We start from the raw sequence: 25938 nt of genomic DNA on the forward strand, positions 1-25938 counted from the left end.
CCTAGACTTTCGGGTCGCTTGAGCCTCCTGTTCGGGCGCTAACGGAGACGCACATGACTTTTCGCCCGGACGCGGCGCTGCTAACGACTCCTGTTAAATTCGTCAGGAGTTTAGCGGAGGGGGTAACCCGCTGCTCCCCGCTCCGCTGGCGATGTCATCGCCGTGCACAGTGCCCTGGACCCTAAACTGGGGAGCGCCCCCTGAAGATGCCCCGGGCGATGACAGCGATAGCTTCAGGGGACGTGAGCCGGGCGGGGGGGGGGGGGGGGGGGGGCCCATGGAGGAGTGGGCCTTTTTAAGAAAAAAAACCTTCAGATTTTGTTGGCGCTTTGAACGCGGGGTCCGTGCCACGATCGGCCAAGTCCGGGCACTCTGCCCGAGTGCCAGGCTGTTGGCACGGCAACACCCGCTCCCTGGTAGGACCCTTTCATTAATGCAGAGTATGCAGCTTGGGCTGTTCCATTTAATGAAGAGAAAGAACCCCTCCGACACAGCAACGCCTCGCGGCCCGGTGAGCAACACTGTGCCCCGCTCCCGACCCGTCCGTCCGTCCCAGAAAGAAAGTGAGATGCTTTATTTAGCGCTTCACTTCCTTTCGGGGGGGGCGGTGACCCCAATTTCTCGCGGGAGGCGAGACTTCTGTGCCTGGCGGGTGTTACAGCGCCACCACACACACCCCACCCGCCCCCGCGCCCCCATCCTGCCCCAAACGGAGCGCAACAGAATGTTTCCCCCGGTGTCCCCTCATCCTTGATTCCCCAACCAGAGGAAATAGTTCCACCCGGTCGAATACCTTTAACAGTTTAAGCAACTTGGTCAGATCATCCTTCGGTACTCAAGGGAAGGAACACCAGCCAAACTGGTGAAACCATCCTCAGAATGCAACCTCGAAGTCCCAGTGCCGTTGAGACTTATCCCAGGACTCTGGATTGAATCCGTGTGAGAAAAAGGTCGACAACGCTGCATAGTACACAGTTCAAGGTTGTCCCCGGAGCGTTCACGTGTTTCCCGGCGCTTAACGCATTGCAAGATTTATTGAAAGCTGCCTCCATTTGCTTTTTATTTTAAATTGAATTCCCGACCTGTCGGGTTTGAGCTGGAGGTATGGCAGAATGATTGCGGTGCCATTTTAAATCAGTGTGATTTATGAGTGTGTGTGTTTTTTTTTTATAAAAACGATCAATTCTACTGACACGTGACGAATGAAGTGTTTAGCAGCCGAGGTAGATGGGCTCGTTTGTCGGGGGAAACAATTGAAGTGACTGGATGAATCCGCGGATAGCAACAAGAAGCAAAAACTCTCCCAAATCAGATCGCAATCGATGGAGTGAAATCTCCTGTGGGTCCCGTATGGAACAGCTTTAGGAGGAGCAACGGCTGGTGGGCACCAAGCCAAGGCCTAAAAGCTGCCTAGGATTTGGCACTGAACGGGACATCTTATTCAGGGGCTGCAAGCATAGACTGGGCCTCAGACGACAGTGTGTGCAGATCAGCGACGAGGGCAAAGATGACCTGCTCTCCCTGGCGGGAGACTAATCTCCGCAGCACTGGATGAGAAGCTCACAGTCCTCAAGGACCACTTAAGGGAGCACTGCATTATTTTTTTTTTTTTTCCTTAACCCCTTCCCGATGGTCCGGGCTAAAAAAGGTGAGACGTTAATCCCGAGGCTCCGTCTGCCCTCTCGGCTGGACGCAAAAGATCTTACTGCCGCTTTTATGAAGAAATGCAAGGGGGAGTTCTCCTCGGGGTATCCAGGTCAATATTTAACCCTCAATCCACATCACGAACACAGATTATCTGGTCAACATGCTGCTTATGGGAGCTTGCTGTGCACAAATTGGTTGCCATGTTTCCTGCATTGCAACAGTGACAACACTTTTAAAAAGTACTTCATTGGCTGTGAAGTGCTTTAGGACAGCCCCCGAGGTTGTGAAAGACGCTACAGAAATAAAAGCTAAGAACATAAGAAATAGGAGCAGGAGTAGGCCATACGGCCCCTCGAGCCTGCTCCGCCATTCAATAAGATCATGGCTGATCTGATCCTGGCCTCAACTCCACTTTCCTGCCCGCTCCCCATAACCCTTGACTCTCCTGTAGTTCAAAAATCTGTCTATCTCAGCCTTAAATATATTCAATGACCCAGCCTCCACAGCTCTCTGGGGCAGAGAATTCCAAAGATTCACAACCCTCAGAGGAGAAATTCCTCCTCATCTCCATCTTAAATAGGCGACCCCTTATTCTGAGACTATGCCCCCTATTTCAAGATTCCCCCACAAGGGGAAACATCCTCTCTGCATTTACCCTGTCAAGCTCCCTCAGAATCTGATATGTTTCAATTCTTCTAAACTCCAATGAGTATCGGCCCAACCTGCTCAACCTTTCTTAAGACAACCTCGTCATTGCCGGAATCAACCTCGTGAGCCTTCTCTGAACTGCCTCCAATGCAAGTATATCCCTCCTTAAATAAGGAGATCAAAACTGTATGTTCCCCATAGACTTGCAATTTTTTCTCCTTCAAGTAGTTATCCAATTCCCTTTTGAACGCGGCTATTGAGTTTGCATCCATCACCCTTTCAGGCCGTGCAGTCCAAATCCTAACCACTCATTGCGTAAACAAGTTTTTTTCCTCATCTCACCTCTGGTTCTTTCACCATAAATAAGCACTTGTAAAGGGCTCTCACCTTCTGGTACAGGAGCAACGTCAACCACCTTCAAGTAAAGGTTAGGGATCGGGGCGGAGCAGGCCTCCCGGCCCAGGCTTTGGATGGCTGGCAGCAGAAACATTATCTCATATTTGTGGCTGATCTTCAAGAAACCGACCTGGAAAAGAAAAACACAGCAACAGAAGAATTTCAGAACAAAGTCTGCCCATTTTTTCCAGGGATCAATCCCACCAAATCACCACGACCATCGGTCCCTCCCCTTTCCAAAAGCATAAATCCATTGTGTCAGCCATGGCTCAGTGGGCAGCACCCTCGCCCGAGTTCAGAAGGTTGTGGGTTCAAGTCTCACTCCAGAAACTCGAGCACAAAAATCAAGGTTGACACTCCAGTGCAGTACCGAGGGAGTGCTGCACTGTCGGAGGTGCCGTCTTTCGGATGAGATGTTAAACTGAGGCCCCATCTGCCCTCTCAGGTGGATGTAAAAGATCCCATGGCACTATTTCGAAGAAGAGAAGGAGTTATCCCTGTGTCCAGACCAATATTTATCCCTCAATCAACATAACAAAAACAGATTATCTGGTTGTAATGTATGCAACCGTGTGGATGCTCACAGGTTTGCAGAGCTGATGAATTGTGCGTGGCTTAGTCAGTCACGTCATGTTCACAAGACTCAATAAAACCCCAGCCAGTTGGGTTTGGGGGATGCACAATGAGGCATGTGGTTGCGAGCCTGCTGGATGAACTGGTAATGTCATCATCATCATCGGCAGTCCCTCAAAATCGAGGAAGACTTGCTTCTACACTAAAAGTGAGTTCTCAGGTGGTTGTCCAGTTCAATACGGGAATTACAGTCTCTGTCACAGGTTGGGCAGACAGAAGTTGGAGGAAAGGGTGGGTGGGGAGTCTGGTTTGCCGCACGCACCTTCTGCTGTCTGCGCTTGTTTTCTGCATGCTCTCGGCGACCTCCCGGATGCTCTTCCTCCACTTAGGGCGGTGTTTTACCAGGGATTCCCAGGTGTCGGTGGGGATGTTGCACTTTATCAAGGAGACTTTAAGGATGTCCTTGAAACATTTCCTCTACCCACCTGTATATGAGTTGCGAATAAAGAGTTTGCTTTGGGAGGGTTATGTCGGGCATGCAGACGAAGTGGCCTGCCCAACGGAGCTGATCGAGTGTGGTCAGTGCTTCGATGCTGGCCTGAATGGTGGAGCAGGCTTGAGGGGCTAGATGGCCTACTCCTGTTCCTAATTCTTATGTTCTTATGTTCTGATCGAGAACACTGACATTGGTTCATCTATCCTCCCAGTAGATTTACAGGACCTTGCACAGGCAGCGCTGGTGGTACTTATCCAGTGCTTTCGGATGTCTGCTGTATATAGTCCACGTCTCTGAGCCATATAGGAGGGCAGGCATCACGACTGCCCTGTAGACCATAAGCTTGGTGCCAGATTTGAGGTCCTGGTCTTCAAACACACTCTTCCTCAGGGGACCGAAGGCTGCACTGGCACACTAGGGGCAGTGTTGGACCTCGTCATCGATGTCTGCCCTTGCTGATAATGCCTTGCTTCCGAGGGATGGAAAATGGTCTACATTGTCCAAGGCCGTGCCGTGGATTTTGATGACTGGGGGGCAGTGCTGTGTGGTGGGGTCAGGTTGGTGGAGGAACTTTGTCTTATGGATGTTTAGTGTAAGGCCCATGCTTTCATACTCCGCGGTGAAGGTGTTGACGATGGCTTGGAGTTCGGCCTCAATATGTGCAGACGCAAGCATCGTCCGTGTACTGTAGTTCGATGACAGAGGATGGGACGACCTTGGATCTAGCCTGGAGGCGACGAAGGTTGAACAGATTCCCATTGGTTCGAAAGTTTAGTTCTACTCCAGCGGGGAGCTTGTTGAGAGTGAGATGGAGCATTGCAGCAAGGAAGATGGAGGAAAGCGTTGCTGCGATGATACAACCTTGCTTGACCCCGGTAGGGACATGGATTGGGTCTGTGGTGGATCCATTGGTCAGGATCGCGGCTTGCATGTCATCGTGGAGCAGGCGGAGGATGGTGACAAACTTTGGGGGCAGCCGAAACGGAGGAGGATACTCCATATTCCCTCACGGTTGAGTGTCAAAGGCCTTTGTGAGGTCAAAGAAGGCCATGTACAAGGGTTGGTGCTGTTCCCTGCATTTCTCTTGTAGTTGTCGCACGAAAATCATGTGGATGGAATCCTCATTGCGACTCTGGGAGGAGCTCTTTAGCCAAAGGGAGAAGACGGTTGAGGAGGATTCGTGCGATGACTTTGCCAGCGGCCGACAGCAGGGAGATTCCTCTGTAGTTGCTGCAGTCGGATTTGTCCCTTAGGTGGTCACGATTCCGGCATCTCTGAGATCTCCCGGCATACTCTCCTCCTTCCAGATAAGAGAGATGAGGTCATGCATTCGTGCCAATAGTGCTTCTCCGTCATGCTTTATTGCTTCAGTGGGGATTCCATCTGCTCCTGATGCCTTGTTGTTCTTGAGCTTTTCGACCTTGTGCCGGGCTGGGGATGTGCTGAGGTAGTGGTGGGTAGTACTGTGCGGGATGGAGTCGAGGACACTTGCACTGAAGACAGTGCCTCGGGGAGCCGGCGTCCGGGGTGTTCCCGACCAACTCACAGGGTTGGATCCCACCGAGTACTCACCGACCAGACCCCGCTGACGACTCGACTTCCCATCGGCCACCGCTCCCACTTGACTGTGGAGGCGAAGACAGCTGGAGGAATCGCGGTGGACGCGTGGTGCGTGTAATGGCGGCGGCCACGTGGTGCGTGTAATGGTGGTGGCCACCCTCTCTCCTCCTGCGATCCACCGAGAGACAAAGATGGAGCGGGATGGAGCTAAAAACATTTGAATGGGGCCCCAATGGCTGCCCTCAGCCGGGGACTAATCCCTGGGAGAGTGAAGCATTGCCTCAAGTCCCTCACCTTCGCCCCCTCAGATCTCCCACCATCGAGGCCCAGACAGCAGAACCTGGTCTCTCGTCGTCTTGGACTCCACTGGTAATGTGTAGTGTGATTGTTAAACCTTTGCCAATAAACCAACTAGTTCTTAATAACGAACGCTGCCCCTCGCTGGCATCGGCCACTGCCCCTTGCTGGCATCGGCCACTGCCCCTCGCTGGGATTGAATGCCGCGTTCGAGCCCAGCGAGGGGCAGAGGTCAAGCCCAGCATTTAATATTGGCGGGTCGGGGCCCAGGAGCGGCGCAGCATTTAACAGCAGCTGGGTCAGGGCCCAGGGGAGGCTGGTCTCCAGTCATCCTGGTTAACCCTTGCCACTGGACCAAGACCGAGCTCTGTCAAGCCCGTGTGGTGGCTGGTGTGCAAAAACGTTAAAAAAATCCACGCACAGGCATCTTCCACCCTTCAACATGTAGCTCATTGTAAGACCTGTGAGCCCATTTTTGTTTGGTGTGAAGAGAGTCATCCTCATCACAAGAGACTGCTTGTACTACTAGTTCTTAATAGCAATGTGTCGCTATGAATTCTTAAGCACAGAACCCATAAAGCAAATACTTGGTCATTATCCCATTGCTGTTTGTGAGACTTTGCTGTGTGCGATTTGGCTGCTGTGTTTACTCCGTTACAACAGTAACTACACTTCAAAAGTACTTCACTGGTTGTAAAGTGCTTTGGGACGTGAAAGGCACTATAGAAATGCAAGTCTTTCAGTCTTTCATTAATACTGTAGACTTCAATGGCCTTCTCTCTATTTCCTCTGATGGGGGGGGGCGGAGGAAAATCGAGAACAAGGGAACATAATCTTACAATTAGAGCCAGGCTTTGTAGAAGGGAAATCAGGAACCACTGTTGCAGCAACGATAGTGGAAATCTGGAACTCTCGGATGCTGGGGGACATTGGGAGCTCTCAAGACGGAGATCATTAGATTTTTGTTAGCTAAGGCTATCAAGGGATATGGAACCAAGGTGGGTAAACGGAGCCGAGATGCAAACAGACCACGATCTAACTGAATGGCGGAGCAGATTCGAGGGGCTGAATGGCTGATTTCTGTTCCTCTGCTCCCGATGGCTGAAATATTCCATCCGATTTCCCTCCTTACTCGGAACTTCCTCATTTTCAACATGTGTCGCCTAATATTTGAAGCCTTGAAGTGTCCCCTTCCACTGATGGGGGACACTAGGGGGCATAATCATAGACTAAGGGGCCGCCCATTTAAAACTGAAATGAGGAGGAATTTCTTGTGAGGATTGTAAATCTGTGGAATTCGCTGCCTCAGAGAGCTGTGGAAGCTGGGACATTAAATATATAAGACAGAGATCGATAGTTTCTTAAACGATAAGGGGTTATGGGGAGCGGGCAGGGAAGTGGAGCTGAGTCCATGATCGGATCAGCCATGATCTTATTGAATGGCAGAGCAGGCTCGAGGGGCCATATGGCCTACTCCTGCTCCTATTTCTTATGTTCTTATGTGTCATGTATCCTACCTGGTTACTGCTTGTACTATCACAAGGTGTGCCACCAGGGGACACCTCAGTGGGAGACTCGTAGGTTACCTGTACAGGTGTGCTGGCCTAGTATAAAAGGCAGGCCACCAGGTGTGATCCTCACTCTGGAGTTATCAATAAAGGACTAAGGTCACTACAGTTCAAGTACAACACATTGCCTCGTGGAGTCATTATCAGAGCATCTAAAGACATAACCATAATGAAGGATATGTGGCTGAATTTTCTGGTCCTTTGCGCTCCGGTTTTCGCCCCCCCGAGCGGCGAGGTCTCCAGCGCCCTGCCGCGATCCTCCGGCTGGGTTTTGCGGTGACACCAGGAAGAGCTGCGCCGGGTGTGCAACGCCCCTGGTTCCGACACCGGCGCGAGTGGCGAGTCTTGCCCGACCCGTGCGCCCACAATCACCACCTGGGAAATCAGAGCGGGCCAGCCGTGCTGGCAGGGCACGGAAGGTAAAGGTTGACTAAAGTAAGCGTGTGTGTTTCTTGTTTTAAATGCGTGTGTGATTTGTGTTGCGGTGGCTCGGACAATGCATTGGGAATGTTTTTGTGGTTCATTTTAGGTCCCTCCCCCGGGCCTCTCTCGGAGCGCTCATGGCCCGGCTCTTTAGCGCATGAGTTTCCCATCCTTGCGCCACGAGAGATGTTCAACTGGACCCTTAGCGCTGCACCCCCTGGCGCAGGGCCCAGATGCACAAATTTACACACTAAAGCACAAACTATTCCTGGCCGCTAACTTTCCTGCCCCACCGCCATTATCGCCCTGGAAACATCAAAGCCGAAAAATCCAGCCCAGACAATGTGTACTCGTGAACCGAGTGCCAACTACCTCAAACATGCAGCTGGACGATTCCAGAGACTTGCAAGTATTGTGTTCCCAACACAGATGAGGCTGCACACAGGGAGGTTAAAGTAACAGCGACCTCAGTCTTTAATAAGACACTCCAGAGTGAGGAACAGGCCTTATACAGTGCTCCCAAGGGCACAGAAAGTAGTTGAGGCCAATTCACTAAATATATTCAAAAGGGAGTTAGATGAAGTCCTTACTACTCGGGGGATCAAGGGGTATGGCGAGAAAGCAGAAAGGGGGTACTGAAGTTTCATGTTCAGCCATGAACTCATTGAATGGCGGTGCAGGCTAGAAGGGCTGAATGGCCTGCTCCTGCACCTATTTTCTATGTTTCTATGCCCTGGTGGCGGAACATGGGAGTGCATGCTTTACAGATACACAACAGCAAGAAAGAACTAACTAAATTATATTTATATAGCGACTGATCATACTCTTGGGACGTCCCAAAGTGCTCCACGACCAATGAATTGCTTTTTAAATGCAGATTTGTCGGCAACCGTGTCAGCCATTTTGCACACAGCAAAATCTGACGGACAGTAATTGACCAGTTTTGGTGGCGTTGGTTGGAGGAGAAACATTGGACAGGGCAGCCGGACTTTGGTGTAGGATGGGAGGAAAAGAAAGACTTGCATTTATATAGCGCCTTTCACGATCACCAGATGTCTCCAGCGCTTTACAGCCAATGAAGTACTTTTGGAATAGAAACATAGAAATCTACAGCGCAGAAGGAGGCCACTTCGGCCCATCACAGCACTTGATCAGCAGTCCTGAAGGTTGCATATAAACCTATGAATAATGACGGAAAGGCAAAGAGCATCCAGCCCAACCAGTCCACCTCACACAATTGCGACACCCCTTATACTGAAACATTCTACACTCCACCCTAACCAGAGCCATGTGATCTCCCGGGAGAGGCAAAAACCAGATAAAAACCCAGGCCAATTTAGGGAGAAATAAATCTGGGAAAATTCCTCTCCGACCCATCCAGGCGATCGAAACGTCCAGGAGATCACCCTGGCTGTATTCTATTCCCTGCAGTACTGAGCATTATATCTGCACTGTCCAACAAAAGGTCATCCAGTCTAATCCCAATTATCAGCTCCACGTCCATAACCCTGCAGGTTACTGCACTTTAAGCGCCCATCCAACCATCTCTTAAAAGTGGTGAGGGTTTCTGCATCCACCACTCTTCCAGGCAGCGAGTTCCAGATCCCCACAACCTTCTGCGTAAAGTAGACCCCCCCTCAAATCCCCTCTAAGCCTTCCACCAACCACGTTAAAACTATGCCCCCTCGTAATAGATCCCCTCCACCAATGGAAATAGATCCTTATTCATTGTAGTATGTAGTCACTGTTGTAATGTGGGAAACGCGGCAGCCAATTTGCGCACAGCAAGCTCCCACAAACAGTACTGCGATAATGACCGAGTAATTTGTTTTTTTGTGATGTTGATTGAGGGATAAATATTGGCCAGGACATCAGGGGTTAATGTGGGAGTGGGAGTGGGAGGTGGGGTGATGCTTGGCACTCCTGACACGAACAGTTTATAAACATGGACTTTTCTCTATGGATTGGGAATCCTTAACCAAAGTGAAAGGATTGTATTGTGTGACCCATTGGCTCCATTTCACTGAAACATTCAGGAACAGGAAAAAAAAACGGCAGACAACTCTCTGCTTTACATGTTCTTGGCAGCCACAGCTTATAGAATCATACAGCACCGAAGGAGGCCATTTAGGGCCATTAGGGGGTACAGTGGCATAGTGGTTACGTTACCGGACTAATAATTCGGAGGCCTGGACTAAGGATCGAAGACCTGAGTTCAAATTGCACCATGGCAGCTGGAAGACTTAAATTCTGTTTAAATAAATAAAATATGGAATTTAATTTAAAAAAAGCTAGCATCAATAATAGTGGCCATGAAACTATCGGATGTCGTAAAAACCCATCTGGTTCACTAATGTCCTTTAGGGAAGGGAATCTGCCGCCCTTACCCGGTCTGGGCCTATATGTGACTCCAGACCCATTGTTGATTCTTAACTGCCCTCTGAAATGGCACCTCACCACCACTTTCTCAGGGGCAATTAGGGATGGGCAATAAATGCTGGCCTTGCCGGCAATGCCCACATCCCAGGAACTGTAAGAATACATCATTTTCTGCTTTATTTTTGCTTTAACTAAAACAGCCGAACTTAAAAATGGACCAAATTCTGAAACAAGCAGACCTTGCGAAGCAAAGAGGCCACTGTGGCAGCTGTTAATTAAGCATAAGCTGTACTTTCTCACAAGATAAGGAAGAATCAACCTTTACAAGAGCGCTGTTGACAACAATGTCTTTGAGGAACATTTTTAAATGAACGGATTATTGATAAGGACACCGAATAAACCCTCCACACATTTAATGAACTGTCTGCTGAAGAGAAAAGAAACACATTTCTGGCCTTACAGAGTGGGCGAGTTGCCAACTTTTGAAAGTATAAACAGTGCTGTGAGAGTACACTCGGGGCTGCAGTCAAGAAGGGCGACTTGGTCAGTTGCCAACCACGGACGAATCACTGGACACTTGACTACCGGTAGTGTTAAGTTACGTGTGAGTTTTTGCTTAGAATGGCTTGAGTGTAAAGTCTTACAGGGTAGGTCTATACAGTAACTGTTGTGTATTGATGCTATTGGACTATATATAGTCGACACCTCAAATCGCTGGAGAAATACCACCAACGATGTCTTCGCAAGATCCTGCAAATCCCCTGGGAGGACAGACGCACCAATGTTAGCGTCCTCGACCAGGCCAACATCCCCAGCATTGAAGCACTGACCACACTCGATCAGCTCCGCTGGGCGGGCCACATTGTTCGCATGCCTGACACAAGACTCCCAAAGCAAGCGCTCTACTCTGAACTCCTACACGGCAAGCGAGCCCCAGGTGGGCAGAGGAAACGTTTCAAGGACACCCTCAATAAAATGCAACATCCCCACCGACACCTGGGAATCCCTGGCCAAAGACCATCCTAAGCGGAGGGAGAGCATCCGGGAGGGCACTGAGCACCGAGCACCGAGTCTCGTCGCCGAGAGCATGCAGAAAACAAGCGCAGGCAGCGGAAGGAGCGTGCGGCAAACCAGACTCCCCACCCACCCTTTCCTTCAACCACTGTCTGTCCCACCTGTGACAGAGACTGTAATTCCCGTATTGGACTGTACAGTCACCTGAGAACTCACTTTTAGAGTGGAAGCAAGTCTTCCTCGATTCCGAGGGACTGCCGATGATGATGATGGATAGTTACTTGTACTCTTGTTGAATTTTTAAGTAAAGGTTGCCCCGTGAGGTGAAACGTGGTCTCCGTGCCTTGAGTTGTCTGTGCCACGACTCTGAACTCTAAACTTTTAAGACAGTACGGGGCCCAAATTGCCCCTTTGTTTAAGAGCCGTGACCGGCTCAAAGAGACAGCCACTTGTCAGAATTGACTCTCTGCCTAGTCGGTGTGGAGTAAGGACCATTTTTTAAAAATTGCCCTACCTGGGTTTTGCCGCGGTAATCACTCCCGCGCCACCTGTGCTCCCATTCCGTCGGGCACGCGCGGACCCCCCCCATCGATCGACGGCGACCCACTTTCTGCCCACACGGGAAATTGCCCCACGGGATCGGTTGCCGGTCGGTGCCCCCGACAGGATGTGTGTGCTGGCTGGGCGACGCGTCCGTCCTTTAAAGGGGAGGGCGCACTGCCATAGACGGCATTTTATTGTCAGCCGACTGCCAGGTCAGCCCGACAATGGTGCCCGCGGGTCGGGCTGGGCCGGGCTGCCAATAGGCAGCTTGGCACCCCTCCCCCCCCTCCCCCCCCTCCCCTTGGGTACCGGACCACTGGCCCGACCGAACCTCTGCCTGGCGGCCCAGTGGAACCAACTAAACCCCACGCGCAGTTCGCAGCGGCCCCAGCCCTTTAACGGAAGGGGAGGGGCGCGGTGACACATCAGCGCGGCGCTGGTGAGTGGGAGAGGAGGGCGACTCGATCGAAGGCCGCTCCTGCCCCGCACCCGCCCGGACCACCCCCCCACTGGGAAAAAACATTCCTAAGACCGGAATTTCTCCGCCCGATTTTGGTTCTGTACAAGACTTGATCTGGGATCCTGAGGGAGAGTTTACCTTGATGGATTAGGGGCGGAGAAAAACATTTTTTTTTAAAAGTTTGGGGCGGGGCTCAATTTTGGCCCCCCAAAGTCTCTCAGAATGTATTTTTTTTTTAAAAAGAGAAGGGGAAACAATTTGGTGTGTTAAGTCTCGACCCGTGGGATTAACTTCTACTCAAAGCAATTTTTACAAAACGGATCGACGGCCAATTAATCTTACTGACCGAACTTTAGGAGTCCATTAACTCCGAGTACCCTTGGAGCCACCTCACCATCACCACACCCGCCCCCCATCCCTCCCAATCGGTAGTGAGTCTCACCGTCACTCGGCAGACCTGCTCAGCTCGGACCTTGCCCCCCGACCCGCGCTCAACTGCCCGCTGACAAAGCTGGGAGCGATTCAACTCACACCATAACTTAACTTCGCTTCGCGAGGAACACAATGGCCTTCCCGAGATGGAAGGAACATTTCACTTAATGAGATGAGAGTTCTGGGGATGGAAATCAGTTCCCTCTGGATCCCGCCCGGCCTTCTGGGGGGGGGGGGGGGTGAAGAAAAATCTATTAGATTTTAATGGAGTGAAAATAACCAGCTGGCTGTTCACACAGATAGCAGGCAAAGTGTTGAGGGACCTTCATACCAAGCAGGGAGTTATCAAGAGCCCCACATTATGCTAATCTTTGAAATACAGACCTGAGGCACTCGAAATTAGCAGCACTATTCCGACAAGTAACTCATGACTGTCTGGTTCCGGCTGATGTGAACAGTTCCATAACACTATTTGAAGAGTGGGGAGCCCTGGTTAACCCTCTGCCCCACCCCCGCCCTTCCTGTCACCTCCCCGCCCACCCCCACTTTTTCCTCCTCCCCAACCGCCAACCCCCTCCCCATAACAATTATTATTAATTATTTAATTTTTTTTGGTACGCGGTCCCTTTAACTGGCTGATGGTTTCTTCCATTGTAAAGCTAGCGAGCAGCCTGCACGGGACCTCCAGACCACTGCACGGCCGCACAGCTTATCGGGACATTGCCCCTCAACCAACAGCACCAAAGATCGGTTAACCGATCGGTCCCATTGACGCTGCTGGGATCTTGCCTGCTACATGGGCCTGCCTCACACTCTTCAAAGTAATCCGCTGTATGTGAAGTACTTTATGAGGCGTGATCACAGAATCTTACAGCACCATTCAGCCCATCGTTCCTGTGCCGGCTCTCTGAAAGAGCTGTCCTCCCAGTCCCATTCACCCAATTTATTAAAAAAAATTCAGTTTTAAATATTTATCCACTTTCCTTAAAAAAAAATCCAATATGGATTCTGATTCCAAGGATAAATATTGACCAGGATGCCAGGGATAATTCCCCTGCTCCTCTTTAAAATAGCACAATGGGATCTTTTACGTCCACCTGAGAGCAGGTGGGGCCTCAGATTAACGTCTCATCCGAAAGACGGCACCTCAGACAGCGCCTCATCATCATCATCATCATCGGCAGTCCCTCGAAACCGAGGAAGACTTGCTTCCACTCTAAAAGTGAGTTCTCAGGTGACTGAACAGTCCAATACGGAAATTACAGACAGTCGTTGGAGGAAAGGGTGGGTGGGGAGTCTGGTTTGCCGCACGCTCCTTCCGCTGCCTGCGCTTGTTTTCTGCATGCTCTCGGCGACGAGACTCGGTGCTCGGTGCTCAGTGCCCTCCCGGATGCTCTCCCTCTGCTTAGGATGGTCTTTGGCCAGGGATTCCCAGGTGTCGGTGGGGATGTTGCATTTTATTGAGGGTGTCCTTGAAACGTTTCCTCTGCCCACCTGGGGCTCGCTTGCCGTGTAGGAGTTCAGAGTAGAGCGCTTGCTTTGGGAGTCTTGTGTCAGGCATACGAACAATGTGGCCCGCCCAGCGGAGCTGATCGAGTGTGGTCAGTGCTTCGATGCTGGGGATGTTGGCCTGGTCGAGGACGCTAACATTGGTGCATCTGTCCTCCCAGGGGATTTGCAGGATCTTGCGAAGACATCGTTGGTGGTATTTCTCCAGCGATTTGAGATGTGTTCTGAATATGGTCCACGTCTCTGAGCCATACAGGAGGGCGGGTATCACTACTGTCCTGTAGACCATAAGCTTGGTTGCAGATTTGAGGTCTTGGTCTTCAAACACTCTTCGTCAGGTGACCGAAGGCTGCGCTGGCGCACTGGAGACGGTGTTGTACCTCGTCGTCTATGTCTGCTCTTGTTGACAGTAGGGTCCCGAGGTATGGAAAGTGGTCCACGTTGTCCATGGCCGCGCCATGGATTTTGATGACTGGGAGGCAGTGCTGAGTGGCGGTGTCAGGTTGGTGGATGTTTAATGTAAGACCCATGTTTTCATATGCCTCGGTGAAGATGTTGACAATGGCTTGGAGTGCGGCCTCTGAACGTGCGCAGATGCAAGCGTCATCCTTCAGCGCTCCCACAGTACTGGCACTGGGAGTGTCAGCCTAGATTTTAGTGCTGAAGCCCCTGGAGTGGGTCTTGAGCCCACAACCTGCTGACTCAGCGGCGACACCGTTAAACAGAAATCTTTATTTAACCCCTAACTAGCATCAGGTTAGTTTTACCTGACAGCACCGACAGGCCGGAGCTGTGACTGCACAGCCATTGCCCAACGAACAGCACCTCAACCCAAGTGGGCAATAGCTGGGCGCGGGCACAGACAGCGAGTGTCGGCATCGCAGGTACAGCAACTGGATAGCGATCACCGGGGAGGGAATTCCTGGGTCGATCGCTATTTATGTGACCCTCTGCTGGAGTACACATGTGTGTGGACAGGGTCATGATTGGCTGCAACATCTGCCTCATACAGCTGAGCAACCTGCCAACACACGCAGGAATGGACACTTGCACAAGAAAGACTTGCATTTATATAGCGCCTTTCACGACCACCGGACGTTTCAAAGTGCTTTTCAGCCAATGATGAACTTTTGGGAGTGTAGTCGCTGTTGTAATGGTGGGAAACACGCCAACCAATATGCGCACAGCAAGCTCCCACAAACAGCAATGTGATGATGACCAGATAATCTGTTTTTTTGTTATGCTGATTGAGGGATAAATATGGACCAGGACACCGGGGATAACTCCCCTGCTCTTCTTCGAAATAGTGCCCTGGGATCTTTTATGCCCACCTGAGAGAGCAGACGGGGCCTCGGTTTAACGTCTCATCCGAAAGACGGCACCTCCGACAGTGCAGCACTCCCTCAGCACCGCACTGGGAGTGTCAGCCTAGAATTTGTATTCTTAAGTCCCTGGAGTCTGACTTGAACTCCCAACCTTCCGACTCAGGGGCTACCCACTGAGCCACAGCTGACAAGGCAACGTATGTGGCATCTACAACCCATGGACCCAGGATGACTCGGTGCCTTTAGACGACGACGAAATGCTGGAGCGCAAAACAAGGATAAGTAAACAACGATCTATAAGAACACAGAGTTTGATTTCAACACAACAACTTGTGTTTATATAGCGCCTTTAACGTAGTGAAACATCTCAAGGCGCTTCACAGGACGATTACAAAAAAATGTTACACCAAGCTGCACAAATAGAAATTAGCGCGGGCGACCGAAAGCTTGGTCGAAGAGGTAGGTTTTATGGAGCGTCTTGAAGGGGGAAAGAGAGGTAGAAAGAGACGGAGAGGTTTAGGCAGGGAGTTCCAGAGCTTGGGGCCCAGGCAGCTGAAGACACGGCCACTATGGTTGAGCGATTATAATCGGGACGATTTCCTCAAAAAAAAAGGCTGAGCAAACTTTCAACTCCGTTACAAATAGAATCTACAACACAGAAACATTCGGCCCAACTGATCTCTGCCTATGGTTATGCCCCACTCAACCCTCCACCCATCCCTATCGACATATCCTTCTATCCCATTTCTCCCTCCTCAAGTGTTTCTCGAGTTTCCCCTTAAATGCATCTAGGCTATTCGGCCTCAACTTGTCCCTGTGGGAGCAAGTTCCACATTCTCACCACTCTCTGGGTAAAGATGTTTCACCTAAATTCCCGATAGGCTTTATTACATAGAATGACATCAGGGGCCAAAATTGCCCCCCACCCCCCCCCCCCCCGACCTCGACTGAAAGTAGTGTTTCTGAAGATTTTCTCCGCCCCGATCCACGGGGCGGAGAGTAGAGCAACACCGAGGACTTCAGTCAAAAGGGAGGGCCGCTGCGAGCTCTGCATGGGGTTTAGTTAGGCCCACCGGGCCACCAGGGAGGAATTCGGCCGAGCCAGCGGCCCGGTATGCAAGGGTGGGGGGGGGATGGTGGGGGTGCCGGGCTGCCTGTTGGGAGACCAGGCCGAACCCGCAGCCGCCATTGTCGGGCCGACCTTGGAGTCGGCCGACCATTCAAATAAAATGGAGGTGCCAGCAGCGCTCCCTCCCCTTTAAGGGCGAACGCGTCGCCCAGCCACAGACAGCGTCCCGCAGGGGAAAAGTGATCAGGGACACCGACCGGTGGCAGCGCTGCTCCCATGGGGCAACTTTCCACGCGGGTTGGCAAGGCGCTCGCCGCCGGTGGGTGAGGGGTTGGCGGGTGCCCGACAGGCAGCAGCACGGGCGGCCCGGAAACCCGTTCCCGCCGCTCCTGTCTAGGGGGAAATTCCAGACGGGACAGCCCATCCATCGGCCCCTGCTCGGTGAGGCCTCTCCGCTCCACTGCCGCCTCCCTCTCAGAGGCACAGAAGTGACAATCTTCAATTAAATGCCGATCCACATGACCTTCTGTCCATTCTGCTCATTGGAATTCAGAAGAATGAGAGGCGATCTTATCGAAACGTATAAGATTATGAGGGGGCTGGTCAAGGTGGATGCAGAGAGGATTTCCACTGATAGGGGAGACTAGAACTAGAGGGCATGATCTTAGAATAAGGGGCCGCCCATTTAAAACTGAGATGAGGAGAAATTTCTTCTCTCAGAGGGTTGTAAATCTGTGGAATTCGCTGCCTCAGAGAGCTGTGGAAGCTGGGACATTGAATAAATTTAAGACAGAGATAGACAGTTTCTTAAACGATAAGGGAATAAGGGGTTATGGGGAGCGGGTGGGGAAGTGGACCGGAGACCATGATCGGATCAGCCATGAGCTTATTGAATGGCAGAGCAGACTTGAGGGGCCGTAAGGCCTACTCCTGTTCCTATTTCTTCTGTACTTATGTACCTATCCAGCTTCCCCCTTAAAATATTAAAATACTTTTGACTGCGTCCTTTTCACGTGTCACTCCGATCCTCCGTTCATTATCCCTCCCACTCCCGAGAGCTGCCTGGAGCTTTCCTGGTTCAGGAGTCCTGGGTTGGCCAGTTTAACCCCCCACTAATTCCTGAGGGAAAGGGGCCTCCAGCTGCCTCTCGCCTGCCAAGTTGGGTCAGGCCGAAGTGATATTACTGTCTCCACACAGGTAGCTAGTTGACGCCTTGGAATTGGTTCCGTGAAGACAGAGGCACTTAAAACTGATACAGGGAGTAGCAGCACTCTCAGTAATCTCTGCCACCAATTACAATGATTGCAGGAGTCAGGTCTCTGAGGTTTTATAATTGAAAAATGCTTGTTTCATAAGAACATAAGAAATAGGAGCAGGAGTAGGCCACTTAGCCCCTCGAGCCTGCTCCGCCATTTAATAAGATCATGGCTGATCTGATTATGGACTCAGCTCCACTTCCCCGCCCGCTCCCCATAACCCTTGACTCCCTTATCGCTCAAAAATCTGTCTATCTCCGCCTTAAATATATTCAATGAACCAGCCTCCACAGCTCTCTGGGGCAGAGAATTCCACAGATTTACAACCATCTGAGAGAAGAAATTCCTCCTCATCTCAGTTTTAAATGGGCCATCCCTTATTCTCTGCCATACATTCTGGCTAACTAAGAGAGAACAGAGAGTCGGGATAAATGGTTCATTCTCTGGTTGGCAACCAGTAACTAGTGGAGTGCCGCAGGGATCAGTGCTGGGACCTCAGCTATTTACAATCTATATTAACGACTTGGAAGAAGGGACCGAATGTAACGTAGCCAAGTTTGCTGATGATACAAAGATGGGAGGAAAAGCAATGTCTGAGAAGGACACAAAAAATCTGCAAAAGGACATAGACAGGCTAAGTGAGTGGGCAAAAATTTGTCAGATGGAGTATAATGTTGGAAAGTGTGAGGTCATGCACTTTGGCAGAAAAAAATCAAAGAGCAAGTTATTATTTAAATAGAGAAAGATTGCAAAGTGCCGCAGTACAGCGGGACCTGGGGGTACGTGCACGGAACACAAAAGGATAGTATGCAGGTATAGCAAGTGATCAGGAAGGCCAATGGTACCTTGGCTTTTATTGCAAAGGGAATGGAGTATAAAAGCAGGGAAGTCTTGCTACAGTTATACAGGGTATTGGTGAGGCCACACCCGGAATACTGCGTACAGTTTTAGTTTTCATATTTACGAAAGGATATACTTGCTTTGGAGGCTGTTCAGAGAAGGTTCACTAGGTTGATTCCGGGGATGAGGGGGTTGACATATGAGGAAAGGTTGAGTAGGTTGAGCCTCTACTCACTGGAATTCAAAAGAATGAGGTGTGATCTTATCGAAACGTGTAAGATTGTGAGGGGGCTTGACAAGGTGGATGCAGAGAGGATGCTTCCACTGATGGGGGAGACTAGAACTAGAGGGCATAATCTTCGAATAAGGGGCCGCCCATTTAAAACAGAGATGAGGAGAAATTTCTTCTCTCAGAGGGTTGTAAATCTGTGGAATTCACTGCCTCAGAGAGCTGTGGAAGCTGGGACATTGAATACATTTAAGACAGAAAAAGACAGTTTTTTTTGAAGGATAAGGGGATAAGAGGTTGTGGGGAGCGGGCAGGGAAGTGGAACTGAATCCGTGATCAGATCAGCCATGATCTTAGTGAATGGCGGAGCAGGCTCGAGGGGCCATATGGCCTATTCCTGCTCCTATTTCTTATGTTCTTATATCCCATGAAATCCCAAGTAGGCCAGACCAGATTGCCAGATTTCCTTCCCTAAAGGCGGTTAGTGAACCAGATGGGTTTTTACAGTAGTTTCATGGTCATCATTACTCATGCCAGCTTTTTAATCTCAAATTTATTTAATTAACTGAATTCCACGCGGGCTGCGGTTTGAACTTAGGTCCCCGGATCATTAGACCAGGCCTCTGGGATACTCGTCCAGTAATATAACCACTATGCTACCCTTCTAATGTTATGTAACATGTTGTAATTTATTCGACTGTTCATTGCAGATAAATCAAGATCTCAGAGTTTACGGGTTGGAGGAGAGAAAAACGAAGAAGGGACAGGAGGAACTTGGCTCACGGGATGTGGGGCTTAGTGCAGGCGAGACCTGGGGGCCAGGGCCATCTGGATGACAAGTAGTTTGTAAGCAGACAGGAGGAATGGCTAATTCCTGTTCGTGGTGTCAGCCGTGTCTCAGAAAGTACTACATTGGCTGTAAAGCACATTGAGACGTCCGGTGCTCCCTCGGTACTGTCCCTCTGACAGTGCGGCGAGACACTGTGGCGGAGGAGCGGCGAGAGAACGTGGCGGATGTGCGGCAAATGGGGGGGGGGGGGGGGGGTACGGGGCCAAGAGCCCAGGGCCCAGGGCCAGCCCACACTGCGATGTGTGTGTGCACTAGGTCCGTGCAGCAGAGCTGGTCTCCAGTCGTCCTGGTTAATCCTTGCCACTGGACCAAGACCTAGCTCTGTCAAGCCCGTGTGGTGGCTGGTGTGCAACGGTCATCTTCCACCCCTGGAGTTCAGGACCTGGAATATCGGGTCCTTCACTGAAACATCTGTGAACTCCCTTGAGGTGTGGAAGCAAGTCATCCTCGTTTGAGGGACAGTCAATAGCGATGGGATGTGAACGGCGCTGTATAAATGCAAGTCTTTTTTTCCTTATAATATGTTGCTGTTTTATGTCACAATTCAGCCAGTATAAATATATTTAGCGTGGAGAACAAAAACAAATTGATTAATTTACATGAAACAACGATCTCAGCCCGAGGCCGACTCTAGCAGACCGCAGCATCCGTAACACCCAAATCAACACCAAGTCCCTAGTCCTTGTGTGAAAATTTACACACCACAACCTCTCCACCCCTCGCCCACGAGCGCTCAGACCAAGGACTGTAAGCGTTACTTGTCTGAACACGCTGGCAGAGTGACGGGCGATTGTTTCAAAGATGATTATTTTACGCTTGAAACCGCACACAAGAGTCAGCCAGGCCCTTAAGGAATCAATTAATAGATTAAAAACCACAACCGTAAAGTCATCATCATCATAGGCAGTCCTTCGAAGCGAGGATGACTTGCTTCCACGCCAAAAAAGAATGAGTTCACAGGTGTTTCAATGAAGGATCTAATATTCCAGATCCCGAACTACATCCTAAAGGGTGGAAGATACCTGTGCGTGGATTTTTTTAACGTGTGGTGACCGTTGCACCAGTCACCACACGGGCTTGACAGAGCTAGGTCTTGGTCCAGTGGCAAGGATTACCCAGGACGACTGGAGACCTGCTCTGCTGCACGGACCCAGTGCACACACATATCGCAGTGTGGGCTGGCCCGTGCTCTCGGCTCTTCTGGGCTCCGTACTCTCATTCGTCGCACCTCCGCCACGATCTCTCGCCGCTCCTCCGCCACAAAACACTCGCCGAACCTCCGCCACAATCACCCACCGAATCTCAGCCATGATCCCTCATCGCTCAAGTTTATGTACTGTGGAATGTGGGATGCCGGCCAGGAGTGAGTTGGAGTAGTCAAGACTAGAGGTAACAAAGGCATGAATTAGGGTTTCAGCAGCAGAAGAGCTGAGGCAGGGATGGAGGCGGGCAATGTTACGGAGGTGGAAAAAGGCGCTTTTAGATCTGCCACGGATATGTGGTGGAAACTCATTTCAGGGTCTAATATGACATCGAGGCTGAGAACAGTTTTATTCACCCTCAGATTGATGCTACGGAGAGGGATGGAGTCAGTGGTTAGGGAATGTGGCGGGGACCAAAGTTAATGGCTTCGGTCTTCCCAATATTTAATTGGAGAAAATTTCTGCTCATCCAGTACTGGATGTCGGACAAGCAGTCTGACAATTTAGATACCAAGCAAGGGCCGAGAGAAGTGGTGGCGAGGTAGAGCTGGGTGTTGTCACAGTACATGTGTAAACTGACTCCGTGTTTTCGGATGAGATCGCCAAGGGGCAACGTTTGGATGAGAAATAGGAGAGGGCCAATAGGACAGATCCTTGGCGGACACCAGAGGTAACGATGAGGGGGCGGGAAGAGAAGCCATTGCAGGAGATTTTCTGGCTACGATTAGATAGATAAGTATGGAACCAAGCGAGTGCAGTCCCACACAGCTGGACATTGGTGGAGAGGTGTTGGAGGAGGATGGAGTGGTCAACTCGGGTGTTACAGGTTGGAGAAGGAAAGATGGGCCGAATGGCCTCTCTCTATTTTGTGAACTGGTGACCATTGAAAGCAGAGGCAGAGGCTAATATAAATAGGGAGAGATGCATATGTTGGTTGTTTTGGGATTATCCTACCTTAGCCTATACACAATTTAATCCAGGCTTAAACAAACCTGCGTAATTCCCAAGGTGGGAGTGTAAAAGGGGAGGGGAAAAAAGAAAGATTTGCATTTATATAGCACCTTTTATGACCACTGGATGTCGCAAAGCGCTTTACAGTCAATGGGGTGCTTTTTGAAGTGTAGTCACTGTTGTAATGTAGGAAACGCGGCAACCAATTTCTGCACAGCAAGCTCCCACAAACAGCAATGCGACAATGGCCAGAAAATCTGTTTTTTTGTTATGTTGATTGAGGGATAAATATTGGTTAGGTCACCGGTGATAACACCCCTGGTCGTCTTCAAAGTAGTGCCATGGGATTTTTTACATACACCTGAGGGCAGACGGGGCCTCGGATTAACATCTCATCTGAAAGATGGCACCTCCAACAGTGCAGAGCTCCCTCAGCATTGTACTGGAGGAGTGTCAGCCTGGATTTTTGTGCTCAAGTCTCTGCAGTGGGACTTGAACCCATGACCTTCTGACTCAGAGGCAAGAGTGCTACCCACTGAGCTACTATCACAGCTGACACTATAAAGACTATTGTCATGTATTCAACTGTCATTGTAATCCATGTATAAACTGACCTAAGTTGTACACTGTGAGAACACTGACCACTAGGTGGTGAACTTGTGGGCGACACTCCTAACCTGGACTTTCAGGTATAAAAGGGGAAGCTCTTCTCCACTTCAGTGCTGGCTAATAAAGGTTACTGGTCACATGGGCGTCGTGTGCATTTGTACTGCATAGTAAGGACATATTATTGGCGACGAGAAACTGGGATTTAAACCATGCGAGTATGGCCACTAGCAGCACAGACAAGAAGTACTGTGTTGGTGATGATTGGGACGATTTTATTGAGAGACTACAGCAAAGTTCCATCACTGAGGAATGGCTGGGACAGGATTTGGCCGACAAACGCAGGGCTCATCTCCGGACGGTTTGTGGATCCAGGACGTACTCCCTGATGAAGGACCTTCTAGCGCCAGAGAAGCCAGCAGACAAAACTTTTGAAGAGCTCAGTAAGTTGATCGGGGAACACTTTAAACCGGCGAGCAGCATGCACATGGCGAGACACCAGTTTTATACGCACCGGCGGCGAGAAGGGCAAAGTGTTCCAGACTTCGTGGCAGGCCACCGCCGACTAGCGAGCCTATGTAAGTTCACAGATGCATGCAGAGCGGAGATGCTGCGAGACTTTTTTTTTTTTAAATTGAGGGCATCGGGCACGCTGGGGTTTTCAGGAAACTGATCGAGACCAAAGACTTGACCCTGGAAACGGCGGCTTTGATGGCCCAGACATTTATCTCAAGGGAGGAAGAGACCAGAATGATGTTTGACAAAAATCTTGGTTTAAATGCAGCAAATAGACAGGGAGTCAACATTGTTAACGCGGCACACAGTTCTTCAGGCAGACAGGGGCAATCGGACATGTCCGAGCATGTAGTCAAACCCAAAGGGGGAATTCAACAGAGGCAATGGCTAGCTGAACAGCGATTCACGCCATCGCAAGGGACAATGCGGCCAGTAATGGGGCCATCAACACCTGTTAATGGTGCGTTTAAGGACAGTTACAGAGACAGTTCGAGATGCCCCATTGTCATGATGAAGGCAATTGCCAGGTCACACGTTTGGTGGCCAGGGATAGATGCAGATCTGGAACTTTGTGTTCGCAGCTGCAACACGAGTGCCCAGCTGGGCAATGCGCCCAGGGAAGCCCCCCTTAGCCCCTGGTCCTGGCCCGTCAAGCCTTGGTCACGCATCCATGTGGACTACGCAGGTCCTTTCATGGGAAAGATGTTTTTAGTTGTGGTAGACGCCTACTCCAAATGGATCGAGTGTGACATTCTCAATTCAAGCACATCCTCTTCCACGGTAGAAAGTCTACGGGCAATGTTCCCCACCCACGGTCTACCGGACGTCTTGGTCAGCGACACTAGCCCGTGCTTTACAAGCATTGAATTCCAGGACTTCATGGCAGGCAATGGAATCAACCATGTCAGAACGGCACCGTTCAAGCCGGCCTCAAACGGCCAGATGGAACGAGCAGTGCAGATAATCAAACAGGGGATGCTCAGAATCCAAGGGGATTCCCTACAAAGCCACTCATCACTCCTCCTGTTGGCCAATAGATCCCGACCACACTCGCTCACAGGGGTTCCACCCGCTGAGCTGCTACTGAAAAGGACGCTCAAAACCAGGTTATCCCTTATACACCCCACCATGAAAGAAATTGTTGAGAGCAGGCGCCGGTCACAATGTGACTACCATGACGGGAATGCGAGGGCGCGACGTATTGATGTCAATGACCCTGTCTTTGTCCTCAACTACACTGCAGGGCCCAAATGGCTGGCAGGCACTGTGATTGCCAAAGAGGGAAATAGGATTCTGGTAGTTAAACTTACCAATGGACAAATCTGCCGCAAACACGTGGATCAAACAAAAAGGAGGTTCAGCAACCCCATAGAAGAAGCAGAGGAAGAACGCGATGTAGAGTTCACTCCACCACAGGTGACCGAACACCGGAACCAAAAGGAGGAGAGCCCAGTTGCTGTGGGCAGTCCGGACAGGCCTGAGGCACCGCAGACAGCAGACACTCAGGCCTGCGCCCAACAACCGGAGCCCCAACTCAGGCGCTCTACAAGGGAACATAAACCACCAGAGAGACTTAACCTGTGATTCCAATAAGACTTTGGGAGGAGGTGATGTCATGTATTCAACTATCATTGTAACCCATGTATAAGCTGACCTAAGTTGTACACCTTGAGAACACTGACCACAAGGGGGTAAACTTATGGGAGACACTCCTAACCTGGACTTTCAGCTATAAAAGGGGAAGCTGTTCTCCACTTCAGTGCTGGCTAATAAAGGTTACTGGTCACAGAGTGACCTTCTCTCTAGCATGGGCCTCGTGCATTTGTACTGTATAGTAAGGACATATTAACTATCAGTGTAAGAAAGAACATCACTGAAACCCGACCCCAGTAACATGAAGTCAGAGGCCCTTTTATGGTACACTGCTAAAACACACACAGCAGGAGAGACACTCAATCACATCTGCTTTTTGATTTATTACTCACTGATGCACTCACTGCCCTTTACACAGTTGTAAGCTGTCACACAATTTCTTCGACTATTGTTTAGCTCAACTTGCTGGTCAGAAAGTTGAGGTGAAAAAACAACGGCAACAGAAACACCAATTCAACAAAAACAACCTGTATTTATATAGCGCTTTTAACCTAGTAAAACCTCCCAAGGTGCTTCACAGGAGTGTTAAAAAATTTGACACCAAGCCACATAAGGAGATATTCGGACAGGTACTTGGTCATAAAGATTGGTTTGAAGGAGCGTCTTAAAGGAGAGAAAGGAAGAGAGACAGAGAGCTTTAGGGAGGGGATTCCAGAGTTTAGGGCCCAGGCTGCTGAAGGCATGGCCGCCAATGGTGCAGCGATTAAAATCGGGGATGCTCAAGAGACCAGAATTCGAGGAGTGCAGTGGATCTCAGAGATTTGCAAGGCCGGACGAGGTTACAGAGTTAGGGAGAGCTTAAGCCATGGAGGGATTTGAAAACAGGGATGATCATTTTAAAGTCGAGACATTGTCGGACCGGGGGCCAATGTAGATCAGCGAGTTAGGATGCAGGCAGCAGAGTTTTTGATGAGTTCAAATATATGGAGGATGCAAAATGAGAGATCATTAGAATAGTCAAGTCTAGAGGTAACAAAGATTTGGATGAGGGTTTCAGCAGATGAGCTGAGGCAGGGACGGAGATGGGCGATGTTACGGAGGTGGAAGTAGACGGCTTTGATGATGGAGCGGATATGTGGCCGGAAGTTCATCTCAGGGTCAAATAGGACGCTGAGGTTGCAAACGGTTTGGTTCAGCCTCAGACAGTGTAAAAGATGGGGGTTGGAGTCTGTGGCTCGGGGACCAAAGACGATGGCTTCAGCCTTCCCAATGTTAAGTTGGAGGAAATTTCTGCCGATGTCAGACAAGCATCGTGACAAATCAGAGAAAGCGGTGAGGGTGGGTGATCCCTGGGGAAACTCTAGAGGTAACAGTGTGGTGGGGGGCAGATGATTTTATGGCTATGACTAGATGGATAAGAATGGAAGCAGGCAGGGGCAGTCCCAGAATGGTGTGGTCAACCGCATCAATGGCTGCAGGCAAGTTGAGAAGGATGACAAGAGAAAGTTCACCACTGTAATCTATTTGCTTCAAGGGTTCTTTGCTTAAGAATTCAT

At 50.3% G+C, this 25938-nt stretch overlaps 1 protein-coding gene across 2 annotated transcripts in view; it reads right to left on the reverse strand.

Annotated features, from left to right (window-relative positions):
• adissp (adipose secreted signaling protein) overlaps positions 1-25938 on the reverse strand; it is a 277083-nt gene that overhangs the window by 79928 nt on the left and 171217 nt on the right. For both annotated transcript variants that reach the window (XM_070861118.1, XM_070861127.1), the window contains exon 4: positions 2683-2821. In XM_070861118.1, coding sequence (XP_070717219.1) covers positions 2683-2821 — 139 coding nt within the window. The remainder of the gene's footprint in view (positions 1-2682; positions 2822-25938) is intronic.

Source organism: Pristiophorus japonicus, chromosome 2, assembly GCF_044704955.1.
Source record: "Pristiophorus japonicus isolate sPriJap1 chromosome 2, sPriJap1.hap1, whole genome shotgun sequence".
NCBI lineage: Eukaryota > Metazoa > Chordata > Chondrichthyes > Pristiophoridae > Pristiophorus > Pristiophorus japonicus.